General features: G+C 47.7%; 1 protein-coding gene across 6 annotated transcripts; it reads left to right on the plus strand.

Annotated features, from left to right (window-relative positions):
* Positions 1 to 2,655: 2,655 nt before the first annotated feature.
* CDKN2AIP (CDKN2A interacting protein) lies at positions 2,656 to 11,494 on the plus strand. 6 transcript variants are annotated; one of them, XM_073578027.1, is made up of 4 exons: positions 2,656 to 3,153; positions 5,575 to 5,705; positions 7,046 to 7,108; positions 10,412 to 11,494. In XM_073578027.1, exons 1-4 carry the CDS (start codon positions 2,906 to 2,908, stop codon positions 11,110 to 11,112), a joined length of 1,143 nt encoding a protein of 380 aa, XP_073434128.1. In that variant the 5' UTR covers positions 2,656 to 2,905; the 3' UTR covers positions 11,113 to 11,494. The 6 variants fall into 6 exon arrangements, with proteins under 6 accessions (XP_073434128.1, XP_073434164.1, XP_073434154.1 ...); XM_073578063.1 differs by having other exon boundaries at positions 5,575 to 5,674; positions 10,412 to 10,550; XM_073578053.1 differs by lacking the exons at positions 7,046 to 7,108; positions 10,412 to 11,494 and adding an exon at positions 7,559 to 7,743 and having other exon boundaries at positions 5,575 to 5,674.
* Positions 11,495 to 15,445: the final 3,951 nt, after the last annotated feature.

The raw sequence follows: 15,445 nt of genomic DNA on the forward strand, positions 1-15,445 counted from the left end.
TAGAGGAATATGTGGGGCCCATAATACTACTTGGAGGGCTATAAGGGGGCCATGATACTATTTGGAGTGCTATGTGTGGGCCATTATACTATTTGGAGGGCTATATGGGGGCTATTATACTATTTGGAAGGCTATGTGAGGATGATTATACTATTTGGAGGGCTATGTGGGGACCATTATACTGTTTGCAGAACTATATGGGGGCTGGAATGCTTTTTGCAGGTCTACGTGAAGAGGCCACTATACTGTTTTCAGGTGTATGGAGTAGGGGGCATTATACTGTTTGCAGGGCTATGTTGTGGCATTATACTGTTTGGAGGGCTATATGAGGACCATTATACTGCTTGCAGGGCTGTGTGGGGCCATTATACTGTTTGGAGGGCTATGTGGGGGCCATTACACTGTATGCAAACAATTATACGGTGTAAAGGTTTTATGTGGGGTACATCATGGTGTGTACAGGGTGGTGTAGGTGTCAGTATGCTGTTTGAAGGGATGGGTGGGAGCCATCGTACAATATGGATGGTTATGTTGGGGCCATCATACTGGAGGGGTATGGAAGCCATTATACTACAGGGTGGGCCATTTATATGGATACACCTAAATAAAATGGGAATGGTTGGTGATATAACTTCCTGTTTGTGACACATTAATATATGGGAGGGGAAAAATTTTCAAGATGGGTGGTGACCATGGCGGCCATTTTGGATCCAACTTTATTTTTTTTCAATGGGAAGAGGGTCATGTGACACATCAATGGTTTGCTTGGTTTTAATGTAACTTTATTCTTTCATGAGTTATTTACAAGATTCTCTTTGTCCATTGACATGTCGCAGAGGTTAACACATGAGGAGCGGATAGAAATTGTGTTGATGTCTGGTGAATGCAGTACACCCAGGTCATTGCAGCAGATTTCAATGCAAGACACCCTACACAAGAAAACTGTTACCATTCCCATTTTATTTAGGTGTATCCATATAAATGTCCCACACTGTATTTAGACGCCCATTACAATGTCTGGAAGGCTGTGTGGTGATCACAGCTGGGGCATCATACTTTGCTGGGGGAGGGGAGTAGAGTCATCATACCGTGTGTGTGTTTCAGGGGGATACTACTGATGGGCAATCTAGGAACTTCAATAGGACGAAAATTACTTTATAAGAGCTGAAAAGTTGTAAAATATGCTCTTCCGTGACACCACAGAAAGTTTTTTTTGTTTTGGGGGGGGGGGGGGGGGATAATTAGAACTGCTGTTATGTGGTCCCATGATTTCCATGTACACCTCTGGAACCAGTGTTACAACCATTTCTACAAAGTTTCCCAGTAAGGCCGGGTCACACTTGCGAGTGCAATGTGAGAAACTCACGCAAGTCTCTCGCCTCAATACCCGGCACTGACGCCGGCACTCGGGACTGGAGTGCGCGCCTGCATGTATTTCTATGCAGCCGAACACTCTGGTCTGAGTGTCGGATATTGAGGCGAGAGACTTGCGCGAGTTTGTCACATTGCACTCGCAAGTGTGATCCCAGTCTTACCGTTTTCCTAAATGTCAGGACACACGTAGCTCTTGCTACTGAGAGCAACAGCCTGTATGTCCTAAACTTGCTACCATGGCCTGCAGTGATTCCAGATGTCTCCTATCGAACACATCTGGGACGTCATTGCTCGCCAATTGCAAAGGGAGCTGCCAGCAATGGATCTTGATGATTAGAAGTGCATTCAGTGCGACAGAACATTCCTCAACCATTAATAGCCTCACTGATAGTAGCCAAGGCATGTAAGTGATGTATTTTCCATATGTATATAATTAGCAAGTCTATATCGATGCTGCGCTTTCCAGAGCTCCACGACTTTAGCTTCTTAAAGTTGCAATTTCCACATTGAGGAGTGTTGATGACACAACCAATATACATTGTTAAATCTCCTTCTTTTCCTTCAATGCAGAAAGTGGAATCTAAAAAAAAAAAAACATGCAGCCGTAGCTTTTATTTTACACCTTTTTTAGGTAGTAAGTTCCCTGCATCAGTTTGGGGTCGCCATCACCGTTCTGACCCCTCTAACTAGTTACCGCCTCATTTTTGAAGCTCATTCAACTCCATAACAAGAAAACCCGGAAAACAATGGCGGAATTGGGGTTTGTTTTTCACCATTTCAAAACTCACCCCACAAACAATAAGGCTATGTGCACACGCTGCGGATTCCGCTGCAGTTTTTTCCGCGCGGAAACGCAGGTAAAGTGACCTGCGGTTTTGCTGCGTTTTGGCCTGCGGTTTCACACCTCTACTATGTTAAAGGTGTGAAACCGCAGCAGAATCCGCAGAAACAATTGACATGCTGCGGAAAAAAAACCGCAGCAAAACCGCGCGTAAAAAACCGCAGCGTGAGCACTGCGGTTTTGAAAACCCATAGGCTAACATGGTAAAGTACCATGTCTGCGGAACTGCTGCGGTTCCGCAGGGCCAAAACCGCAGCGTGTGCACATAGCTTAAGCCGTCCTACAACACTGCTACTGAACAATGCAAAAGTTAGGGCTCTTAGAAGAGGGGGAAACAATGGCAGAGCAAAAGGGAAAATTCGCCATGTAAGCAGTTTTCTCTCATGGTGCTGCACTATATATGGTACCATGTACACGCCTGCTTTATGGCTCCTCACCAATGGCTTCCACATACGGAGCCGGACTCTACATAACCACCTGCGAATGAGAAGTGGTTCCGGCCCGGGTGTTTGCCCATAACTAAGATGGCGCCGCACGATCAGCATCTAGTCACGTGGCGGTAGCGGAAACACCTTGACGTACCGATGAGGGGCAGTGACGTACAGCTGGCGGTGTAGCCGGAGTTTTGCTTAGTGTCTCCGGAGTTACTACTGGTTTAGAGGCGCTTGCTGCCAGATTCCCGGGTTGGGGATGGAGGACGAAGATGATGTATCCGAGTTCCTCAGACAGAACCGAGAGACGGCGGACTGGGTGGAGAGTGTGAGAGGCGAGTGCGAGTCCGACAAGCAGTGGCGGCACCGGAGAGCGTTCATACTGCGGAACATGACAGACTTCTGCGGAGACGAGCAGCTGCCGCCTCTCGGCTCCAATCACCGGGGCCTGGACCAGCTGCTCGCCTACTCCATGGTGTGGAGCAACCACGTGTTCTCCGGCTGCCGGTAAGAGCGAGCAGTGTGCAGGTGCTGCCGTCAGGTGTGGTCCTACTGCCGCTGCCCCTGGCGTGTGATCCTGCTGCTACCGGGACCCTGGCGTGTGGCCACTGCTGCCCCCCCCCCCCGGCGTGTGGTCCCCGCTGCCCCCCCCCCGGCGTGTGGTCCCCGCTGCCCCCCCCCCCGGCGTGTGGTCCCCGCTGCCCCCCCCCCCGGCGTGTGGTCCCCGCTGCCCCCCCCCCCCCGGCGTGTGGCCACTGCTGCCCCCCCCCCCCCCCCCGGCGTGTGGTCCCTGCTGCCCCCCCCCCCCCCCGCCGTGTGGTCCCTGCTGCCCCCCCCCCCCCCGGCGTGTGATCCCTGCTGCCCCCCCCCCCCCCCCGCCGTGTGATCCCTGCTGCCCCCCCCCCCCCCGCCGTGTGGTCCCTGCTGCCCCCCCCCCCCCCGCCGTGTGGTCCCTGCTGCCCCCCCCCCCCCCGCCGTGTGATCCCTGCTGCCCCCCCCCCCCCCGCCGTGTGGTCCCTGCTGCCCCCCCCCCCCCCGCCGTGTGGTCCCTGCTGCCCCCCCCCCCCCCGCCGTGTGGTCCCTGCTGCCCCCCCCCCCCCGCCGTGTGGTCCCTGCTGCCCCCCCCCCCCCCCCGGCGTGTGGTCCCTGCTGCCCCCCCCCCCCCCCCGGCGTGTGGTCCCTGCTGCCCCCCCCCCCCCCCGGCGTGTGGTCCCTGCTGCCCCCCCCCCCCCCCGGCGTGTGGTCCCTGCTGCCCCCCCCCCCCCCCCGGCGTGTGGTCCCTGCTGCCCCCCCCCCCCCCCGGCGTGTGGTCCCTGCTGCCCCCCCCCCCCCCCGGCGTGTGGTCCCTGCTGCCCCCCCCCCCCCCCCCCCGGCGTGTGGTCCCTGCTGCCCCCCCCCCCCCCCCCCGGCGTGTGGTCCCTGCTGCCCCCCCCCCCCCCCCGGCGTGTGGTCCCTGCTGCCCCCCCCCCCCCCGGCGTGTGGTCCCTGCTGCCCCCCCCCCCCCCGGCGTGTGGTCCCTGCTGCCCCCCCCCCGGCGTGTGGTCCCTGCTGCCCCCCCCCCGGCGTGTGGTCCCTGCTGCCCCCCCCCCCCGGCGTGTGGTCCCTGCTGGTCAGACATACCAGAATTTTGACCGGGGGGGCAGGTCTTTCCCCCTCTGAGAGACACCTCACATCCATCACTCATTTCTTCCAGGAGTCTCTGCTCCGCCTCCTCAGAGGTCTTTTGAAATCCTGGCACCTGCACTGTACTCTATTTTCGTGGGCATGTGCAGTTAGTGCTGCCCGCGCTCTCACATCACATCCTGGCCTTCCTATCACACGGCCAGAGATCCCGCCCCGCAGTCGCTTATGATTTAGTCACCCTAAGGGGCTGGGAATCTGAAGCATGCGCAGTAGTTCTCTGCGGCTCTCATGGCACGCATAATACTGAATGTGGTAACCCACTGTCAACCAATGTCTCATACACAAGCATTCATGAGCTTTTTTTTTTCTGGCCTAAGTCCCGTAGAGAAGCCTATATATAGGAAAATGCCAGATAAAGAACTCAATAATAAAAGCTACAACACAGACCCCAATAGGCACCACATGGCATTTTTGTGTAGTTTTAGATTTCAATTCCTGCTTTACAATCACATTGAGTTACAAAAAAGTTAAAAATGCCAATAAAACAAAGTGGTAAATGTTTAAAATGCTGTGAATCTGGCCCAATACTGGTGAGGACTAGCTCTCCTTTATCTGAGTCTGTGTAGAAGCAGTAGCCAAATACTGACCTCAAACTTCTGGAAAGACCCTTCATAGTAGCATCTATACATATACATCATTGTTGTGTCTTCAGATACAAACCAGACAGGCCTAAATGCATCTGCACTAATCCAGGGTGCAGCGGACCCAAGTAAAATGGCAACTGCACAGGTGCAGTAATAACAAATGAGACAGCCAGCCTATAATCAGGGATTGGCCATGTGGTACACCAGTGCAGAAGAAATAATCCGCATGTGGCAGTGTTCACACAGGGAATGCAGGGCTTCTGGCTCACAACCTCTTAGTAACACCATATAGGGGGGCTGCCCAGTTCTAACTAGAATGCATCCCGTGTGAACAGAGGCCACAAGTTTGCAGAACCATTTGGGCCCAACTGCACCCTGAAAGAAATATAAAAAGTGCACAAAAAACATATCAAGGTAAGGTATTGGTTGATATTAAGGCCTTAATACGGAAGCTGGCAAACTGCGTCAAAGTTCCTTACACTTGCCAGTCCTACTCTAACATGAAAACCCTGTATTAGTGCAGATGCATTTAGGCCTGTCTGGTTTGTATCTGAATTTTTTGGAGGATTTTTTTCCTCTTTTTGAGGTTTTCATCATTGTTGTGTCTTGTAGCCACTATTGCAGCAGACTTAGTATTTTTCTTTGCTTCTTTTTTTCTTAGTTATCCTCAACCAGTCATGGATAGAGTCCTTGACATGGCAGAAAATATAAAGGTGACTGATGCCCCAGTCCATACAACCCGCGATGAACTGGTTTCCAAGGTGAAGAAAAGAGGGATTGCAAGTAGCAATGGTTAGCAGAACATAGACGTAAACATTAGGACTGTAATCGCTTCAATGTTTGGTAAATGAGCCACTGCTCACCAAAACCACAGGAAAAATGACAACCCATCTTCTGTGTCACACAGGCTTTACTTATCCATCTGCTTACATGCACTGTATAATTTGTGAGGTAATTTTATTGATTATATATCGTATTTTTTGGGCCTTAAGACGCTCTTTTTTTTTTTTTTTTTTTTCCCAAAAAAATTTTAAGGGAAAATACGGGTGCGTCTTATGGTCGCAATACACTTACAAATTGTGCGGCGGGGCTCTGTGGTGTGGTGCTAGCGGGCTGTGCTCCGTGGGGGGCTCCGCCGGCATTTTCTCAAAACCCGGAGGCCCCCACACATCCATTGCTGCCACGTTGTGGTGGCCTCCGGGTACATGGCCACCGGGTACATAAGGTGAATCAGATGGGGTATATAAGCAACAAAATAAAGGACGTTTTGACCAGTCCGGGGTCTTTATCAAGGTGGCAGAATATCTAAAATAAAAATGAAATACTTTATAGAATAGAATACAAAATATACAAGAATTGGGGATAAAACATAAGATATCTTCATACATGAACATAAAAAGGATTAGATATTAGTGTGATTAAACATAACAACCAATGGGATAAGTGTGTGTATGTGTGTAAAATATATATATATATATATATATATATATATATATATATATATTATACTGTGTGTTGTGTGTGTATATATACACACGCACTCATTTGCCTTAAATTGTCCGTCATCCACTTACGTCTGTGTGTCCCCGAATCCCACAATCCACCGCACCGGAAGTACGCCGATCGCCATTTTGGAACACCCAAGTGATGCCGCTCGGATCCAGGCTGCCGCTGCGATCACGAGGCTGTGAAAGGGGTGTAATGGGGGGGGGGGGGGGGAGAGTAATGGGAGGGATTCTGCCGCCAGACCCACCGCCTGACAACATGCGCTGGATCCCACCACTGCCTGCCCACCCACCTCCGTGCAGTCGAAGCCGGCAGGAAAGACCGCGGCTTGAGGCCTGTGCTGGAGATTGGGTGCGGCCAACCTCTGGTGGCGCCGCACACCGTCTTTGCTGCCGGTTGTGACTACACGGAAGTGGGTGGGCCGCCACCCCCAGTGCCACAAAACTGCCCCCATCGTGATGTTACTGCTCTCCCGAACCGTGGTCATAGGAACTAATCAATAAATTGCCTTGCAAAATATAAATTTCTAATTGTGGTGGATTTTGCATTGGAACTGCAACCCACTCCGTCTGCACCTTTCCCTTTTTTCTTTTTTTTTTTTTTTTTTTTGCTTGGTTTTGCACTAGTATGGATCAGCATGAAGAGTACCCCCCCATCGTCTTCCAATGCAGCACCCCTTGCTAATAAAGGTATTTTATCCTTTTGTCTATTGTCCCAAACCTTTAGTTTTTTTGACAATATGTTCAGTGTCCCTCTCCTCGGTCTTGGCTATAGCATACGTACGTAAGGCCTATTTTAAGTTGCCTTTTTATCTTTAAAGGGAACCTGTCACCCCCCCCCAGGGTGTTTTTAAGTAAAAGAGCCACCTTCAGCAGCACTAAGGCTGCATTCTGTGAAGGTGGCTCTTCTGTTTCTGACCCCTAGTAACGCAGAAATATTGACTTTTATAAATAGGTCCTCATACCTGTAATGCGTCCCATAGGTATGGTGTGTCCCCCTGTATCAGCTGTCTGCCAGCCGTCCATTATGCATCTGTCCTGTGTCTGGGTGCCGCCTCCTATGTAGTATGCCTGTGCTGGGACAACTCTAGCTGCATCTTCCCCCATCGCCCTCCTCCTCCTTTCTTTTTCCTCCCTCAGCACGCAGCGTCTGATGAGCCGACCTGCCAGTGACCCGCTTGTGTGCCGAGAGGAAAAATAAAGAGGAGGAGGGGGATGGGGGAAAGCGCAGCTAGAGTTGTCACAGCACAGGCATACTACACAGGAGGAGGCGGGACCCAGACATAACAGAGGCATGGACTGCTGACAGACGGCTGATACAGGGGGACACACCATACCTATGGGATGCATTACAGGTATGAGGACCTATTTATAAAAGTCAATATTTCTGCCTTACTAGGGGTCAGAAACAGAAGAGCCATCTTCACAGAATGCAGCCTTAGTGCTGCTGAAGGTGGCTCTTTTACTTATAACCGCCCTGGGAAGGGGGGGGGCAGGTTCCCTTTAAAGGGCTGTCCTCTGTCAAAGTTGCAATTATTGTATAATTAAGATTTATGAAAGCCTTTTACACACGTGGTCAAAATTGTTGGTACCCTTCATTTAATGGCATAAAAACCCACAATGGTCACAGAATTAACTTGAATCTGACAAAAGTAATAAATTAAAATAAATCTATGAAAATGAACAAATGAAAGTCAGATATTGCTTTTCAACCATGCTTCCACAGATTAAAAAAAAAATAAATAGAATTCATGAAATAGACCTGGACAGAAATGATGGTACTCCTGAAAATAATGTGACAAAAGGGGCATGTTAAATCAAGGTGTGTCCACTAATTAGCATCACAGGTGTCTACAATCTTGGAATCAGTGAGTGGGCCTGTATAGAGGGTGGCAGAGACTCACTGTGCTGTTTGGTGACATGGTGTGTATCACACTCAACATGGACCAGAGGAAGCGGAGGAAAGAGTTGTCTCAGGAGATTAGAAAGAAAATTATAGACAAACATATTAAAGGTAAAAGCTATAAGACCATTTTCAAGCATCTTGATGTTCTTGTGACTACAGTTGCACATATTCAGAAATTTAAGCTCCATGGGACTGTAGCCAACCTCCCTGGACATGGCCGCAGGAGGAAAATTGATGAGAAATCAAAGAGATGAATAATGCGAATGGTAACAAAAGAGCCCAGAAAAACTTGTAAACAGATTAAAGGTGGATTTCAAGCTCAAGGAATATCAGTGTCAGATCACACCATCCATCGTTGTATGAGCCAAAGTGGACTTCATGGGAGATGACCAAGGAGGGACAGCATTGTTGAAGAAAAATCCTAAAAAAGCCATACTGGAATTTGCCAAACTACATGTTGACAAGCCACAAAGCTTCTGGGAGAATGTCCTATGGACAGATGAGACAAAAATTGAACTTTTTGGCAAGGCACATCAGACGGAAAAATGAAGCATAACAAGAAAAGAACACTGTCCCTACTGTGAAACATGGAGGAGGCTCTGTTATGTTCTGGGGCTGCTTTGCTGCATCTGGCACAGGGTGTCTAGAATCTGTGCAGGGTACAATGAAATCTCAAGACTCAAGGGATTCTAGAGAGAAATGTGCTGCTCAGTGTCAGAAAGTTTGGTCTTAGTCACAGGTCATGGGTCTTGCAACAGGAAAATGACCCAACACACAGCTAAAAACACCCCAGAATGGCTAAGAGGAAAACATTGGACTATTCTGAAGTGGCCTTCTATTAGCCATGACCTAAATCCTATTGAGCATCTTTGGAAAGAGCTGAAACATGCTGTCTGGAAATGGCAACCTTCAAACACGAGACAACTGGAGCAGTTTGCTCTTGAGGAGTGGCCCAAAATACCTGTCGAGAGGTGCAGAAGTCTCATTGACAGTTACAGGAATTGTTTGATTGCAGTGACTGCCTCAAAAGGTTGTGCAACAAAATATTAAGTTAAGGCTACCATCATTTCTTTCCAGGCCTATTTCATGGGTTTTATTTATTTATTTTTTTAAATTCTGTGGAAGCATGGTTGAAAAGCAATGTCTGACTTTCATTTGTTCATTTTCATAGATTTTTTTTATTTGTTTTTACTTTTGTTAGATTCAAGTTATTTCTGTGACCATTGTGGGCTTTTCTGTCATTAAATGAGGGGTACCAACAATTTTGACTACATGTGTAAATATACCCCAGATTAGTGCATCTTGAAGTAAGAGGGGTCAAGCGTAAGGCCGGTTTCACATTTGCGCTTCAGGGCGCAGCGACTGCCTGTCACGGCCGACGCTAAGCCCCGCCCCCGCCGGTAGCTCCGCCTCCGGGCGCATGACGCTGCATGCGTCCCCTATCTTTATCACTGAGGACGCAGGCCATGCGTTTTTGCGGCGCCTGCGTCCTTTTGACTGTGCGCCGACCAGCGCCAAACGCAACCTGTTGCAATTTGGTTGTGCTCGGCGCACTGTCAAAAGGACGCTGGCGCCGCCAAACGCATACTGCGCACGGCCTGCGTCCTCAGTGATAAAGATAGGGGAAGCATGACGCATGCAGCGTCATGCACCCGGAGGCGGGGCTTAGCGGCGGCCGTGCGCAGGCCGTCGCTGCGCCCTGAAGCGCATTTGTGAAACCGGCCTTAGTGAAAGTGGAGAGGCACTGCCAAGAGTTATATGCCGCTGCTATCTTCTGCATTGGCATAATAGGTCTGAACAGGACAACCTGCGCTGGAGATCATAATCTGTCCAAGTTGTCAACTTCTTTATTAACGATTGCATCCATTTGTAAAGTAAATCAGGAGTGGAGCCTACAGACAGAAAAGCTATAATTGGGAGATTCACCCCACTGCTATGCCAATATCAAAAATATAGATGTGACTAAGGTCTGTAGGACTGGATGCCCTTGTTGACCATAGTATTCTGCTGTATGTTACACACTAGTTTTTTCCAGTGTACAAACAAAAGTGTAATATATTATATTTTTTTTTTTTTTTTGTATTCAGAAGGGGTAGAAGTTGAGCCCTCGAAGAAGCAGAAATCTACTGATGCGACCTGGAGTAACTCGAACGTGGACTACCAGGAAAGTTCACATGCTGAACCTGTGGAGGCTCCTCACGATGAAGCACAAAGGACAGATGTAGGCAGACATCAGTCTGTTGATCAGGAATTGAAAAGTAACACTTACTCTCGCTCCACCACAAAAGCCCAGGCACAAGCTTATACAGGGAAAAGTGCTCGCAGGTTGACTTCTGAGGACGTCAAGAGCCGCCAGTCATTCTTTAATAAACTGTACAAAAGAGTAGCCTGGAAGCTGGTATCTTCAGGGGGCTTCAGCCCCAACCTCAACCATACAGAAGTGCTCACGTCTTCTGTTGAGTCTTTAAGCTCTACGCTGGACATTGCTTTTGTGCCTCTGAAGGACTTGGCAGATTTGCCACAAAATAAGACCACTCAGGAAAACATTGTATGTGAACTGCGATGCCAAGGTGTGTACTTAGGCATGGGCTGTGGCAAAACAAAAGAAAATGCCAAAGCTGTGGCTTCCAGGGAGGCAATAAAAGTTTTCCTGAAGAAGAAGGTGGTAGTAAAAATATGCAAGAGGAAGTACTGTGGTCAAGATGTTGAAGACTTGGCACTACTGGATGAGGAATCTCGCTTTCCAAATTTGCCCCCTGCAGTAAATAACCCACGTGATGTCGTATAACAAATCTTTATTTAGAGGTGGTCCTGCGAAATTCATTCATTACTATTCAAAGATTTGGTGATAAACGTATGCCCACTGGTGGGGGGCTAATTGCTGGGAGCCGCACTAAATAAAAGAACTGGTGTCCATGTGTGACACAACCCAAAGGGAACTGTGATAATTCATGTGCACTACTGCTCCCATAGAAGTGACTGCGTCTGTGGTCATTCGTGTACAATACAGCTTTCGCATCGGACTCAAATTAATTTCATGCTCAGTGGGGGTCACAGTGATTGGACCTCCAGTAACCATACGTTTATCACCTGTCCTGTGGACTCAATTGCTACAGCAATATGCACATGAAAAGCACTGCACATTAACAAATATATAAAGATATTTTATTGGCTCAAAGAAAAAAAAACGTAGAACAGGTTAAATTTATATATATATATATATATATATATATATATATATATATATATATATATATATATATATATATATATATATATATATATATACACACACACACACACACACACACACACACACACACACACACACTGTCCTTAAAGTTATGGTGCACTTTTGACCAGTCACTGGAAAGCAACAAAAGATAGAAATGTAAAATCTGCTCCAAATAAAAGAAAAACTCTCCCAGTTTCATACCTATTCAGTGCAGTTTCGATGTGGGCTCCATTTGTTGCCCTACACACATCCACACACAGGTAAGGAAGTCTGGTGTAACAGAGTGAATAACGTCTGTGATTCTCTGTTTTAATTGATTAATATTGTTGATACGTTCAATGTACACATGTTGCTTCACATAACCCCAAAAATAAAAGTCTAAGGGCGTCAGATTCGGGGATCGTGGTATACTTGTATACTACTGGTCAAAAGTGCACCATGACTTTACGGACACAAAATAATTATATATGCACACACTTTGACTTAGCCAAAATAACATGTTGAATCTTCGTACACCATAGAACAAAACAAAACAATTTTTTTCTTTTGCAACTTGAGAGTTGTACAAAAGTTTTGTGACTTTTGACATTTTCACGCCAGTTTCTCCCAGCTCTGCCAAAGTGGGCGAGGAGAGGATGTGATGCCACTGCTGGTCTAATTCATGATTGACTATGGTTTTCCTTTCGCCAGAAATGGAGGCACTCTATTCTTTATGAATCAGGAGTGTCTTACTCAATGTGCACGCTCGTCAAGACCGGCAAGAAAATCACTAATTTTGATGAATCGTGGCCTAGGTGTATAGTAATATAAGATTGACAATTATTCAGTAATCCACCAATATAATGTGCAAGCATTCGATATTGAATGAGAGGAGAGAGCTGTGAGGATCAATAGAAGGTGCGCTGTGGCTGCAGCTTCCTCCTGGATACATGATAAATATTTGTGGGATGACTACTTAAAATGCAAAAATACAGTACATGTCACATCCCTTTTGCATTACATGTTACATACAGTAGATATTTTTGTATCTTTTTTTTTTTTCTTCCTTGAGTTTTAATAGGTAAAAATGTTACCGATCTTAACTGGAGTGTTTTGCTAAAAAAAAAACTAGTGTTTCTTTTTTTTTTCATACCTAGGTTTTTGACTAGTGTGCTTTTACATGAAAACATTAATGTTTTTAAAGTTATTTTATGATGTGTCATTTGATGTGTGGCGATTCACTAATGTTTGATACATTTTGTCAATAGCGTTTTCTCTACAGAACAATATAAAGAATTTGGTGTTTTCCTCGGGGCTGTAATTAAGAAAAACTTTATTTTTCATTAGCCAGTTATATTCCAGTCTGCTTCATGACAGATTTGACATTAAATGTGGCTTCCATAGCAGAATTTGTCTTTATGTTCTTACTTCAATTTATGATGGTGTGAGCCCATAGAAACAATCTTCATTCTTGGTGTTTGCAGTCCAGGTAAATTACCCTATTAACTACCGCCGATATAAAAACAGCATCCGCTAAGGGGCCTTATTCCCTCATCGCCAAACGGGAATAAGGGTTTAGCACCCCTCAGAAGATTTCCAGGGTCTCGGCTACCATGGATAGCTGAGACCTTGGAGAACTCTATCGGGGCCTGATTTTTCGGTCCCCGATTACATGATCACCATTATTCCATGAATAACGGCGATCATGTAAAAAAAAAAAAAAAAAGTGTGCCTGCTATTAAAATAATTTTTCTGACATGATATACTTGTAGGAGGAGAGCAATATGATGTTCCCAAGCCCCCTGTGCCTTGCCGTTTGCCTCCTTTTTCTGAATAAAAGGGTGGGCACATGCGCAGTATGCCCACCGACATCTGTCAGCTGCCAACAGCAGGGCATTTTCCTATTGGTTGCCTTTGATCACTGTGATAGACCCTCACAGCCAGTAAAGTTAGTATGTCCATCCCTTTATTACTTTTTTTTTTTTTTTTTTAATTTTTATTTCTTTCATTCTTTGCCATTAGGGTTGAGGGGGAGGGTTGAGGTTTTTTCAGAAGTTGAAAAACCAAAAAAAAAAATGACTCGTGTTGAGTAGTGATGAGTGAACTAGAGTCCAGTACTGAACACGGACATTTTACTGTCTGGTTTTCTGTTCAGGTTTGCCAGTCTAATGAAGCTTGTTGAAAGACCGCAGCACAGCCTGTATAAAGGCCATGATCATGAGTGCCGTGGCCATTATGCTCGCGTTGGTATAGGGATAGGACAAAGCTGGTGTGAGGGACAGATTCCGACTGTGCACTCTGAAAACACAACATTGTGTGTACTCTGCACCTGCCCTGCCTGTGGGAGTACTGTCCTTGAAGCCGCTGTGGTTTTTCTATTAGGGCCCCGTCACACATAGCAATCTCGCTAGCGAGATCGCTGCGGAGTCACAAGTTTTGTGACACAACAGCGATCTCACCAGCGAGATCGCTGTGTGTGACAGCGATCAGCGACCGGCCCCCCTGCCGGTATCGCTGTAGGAAACCGCTGGACATTTCTTTTGTCGCTGGTCTCCCGCTGGCCAGCACGCATCGCTGCGTGTGACAGGCGGATATGTTAGTTACCAGTGTGCTGATGCAGGGAGCTGGTAACTAACGTACACATCGTGTATCTAAGGGACGCACGTCCCTTGGATACCCGATGTGTTCGTTAGTTACCAGCTCCCTGCATCAACGCGCTGGTAACTAAGGCTAGTTTCACATTAGCGCTTTTGAGCGCAGCGACGGCCTGCGCACGGCCGCCGATAAGCCCCGCCGCGCCTCCGCCGGTAGCTCCGCCTACCGGCGCATGACGCTGCATGCGTCCCCAATCTTTATCACTGGGGGCGTAGGCCGTGCGCAGTTTGGTTGCGCTCGGCGCACCGTCAAAAAGGTGCATGCGCCGCCAAACGCATACTGCGCACGGCCTGCGCCCCCAGTGATAGGGGACGCATGCAGCGTCATGCGCCGGTAGGCGGGGACGGGGCTTAGCGGCGGCCGTGCACAGGCCGTCGCTGTGCTCAAAAGCGCTAATGTGAAACTAGCCTTACGAACACAGCGACGCCACGCTGATCGCTGGTGAAGCTGTCTGTGTGACAGCTCACCAGCGATCCTGACACGATATCGTTGTCGGGATCGCTGGTGAGTCGCTATGTGTGACTGACTCCAGCTTTAGTCTGAGAAATAAATAAATTGACCTCTGCAGTGTCACTGCTATTAGTAGGCCCCAAAAATAATTTTTAAGGCCTGGTGTCTGTTTTCTAGTACTTTGACAAATCAAGCCTTCTTGTTGACCTTTTCTAAGTGAGAAAACTGTCTCTAGGCTGGTGTGTGGTTTCTGAGAGTCTGGGAAATAAATAACTGGCATCAGCCATCTAGTTGCCACTTTTAGGCCACAGAAATAAGATTTCAGAACGGTTACAGAAAAATCTATTCTTCTGCAATCTTTGCGAATAGTGTTGACAATCAATTTTCAAAAATAAGAGCATGAGATAAGGGATGTGGTGGTGCTGGTGTAGCTGCTGCTTAAGTATGGAGAGGATGTGATCACTCTACCTGCTACATGCACAATTACAACACTTTCCTCTGGTGCACACAGGTGACAGGACTTTGTGTTCTTTCGTAGGCCCGAATACGGCTGCACGAATTGTGAGACCACACGATCTTGGAAAGGTGTTAGACTGGATGGCTCAGAGTGGCTCCATTTCCTTTGCATGATCTTCCACCTGTTTCAGCCCAGAAAGTGCACAGTTGACACCTGAGGACCACGGTCATTTGGCTTTCACCTCACCCCTTGCAAATCAGCCAAGCAGTCTGAGCCCCAAGTCATGCAGCAGTCCCTTCTGCTTTTTGATGACTCTGCTGGTGGGTTCCCTGGCCCCATCCGCCT

The sequence above is a fragment of the Dendrobates tinctorius genome, unplaced genomic scaffold (assembly GCF_039654945.1).
Source record: "Dendrobates tinctorius isolate UK_male_01 unplaced genomic scaffold, ASM3965494v1 ptg000008l, whole genome shotgun sequence".
NCBI classification, from domain to species: domain Eukaryota; kingdom Metazoa; phylum Chordata; class Amphibia; order Anura; family Dendrobatidae; genus Dendrobates; species Dendrobates tinctorius.

Bases quoted from the DNA above. Each gene is read 5' to 3' on its own strand.
- CDKN2AIP (XM_073578027.1), top strand. From the start codon at position 2,906: ATGGAGGACGAAGATGATGTATCCGAGTTCCTCAGACAGAACCGAGAG. The intron at 3,154-5,574 runs GTAAGAGCGAGC...TTTTTTTCTTAG, and splicing joins CACGTGTTCTCCGGCTGCCG to TTATCCTCAACCAGTCATGG. The intron at 7,109-10,411 runs GTATTTTATCCT...TTTTGTATTCAG, and splicing joins AGCACCCCTTGCTAATAAAG to AAGGGGTAGAAGTTGAGCCC.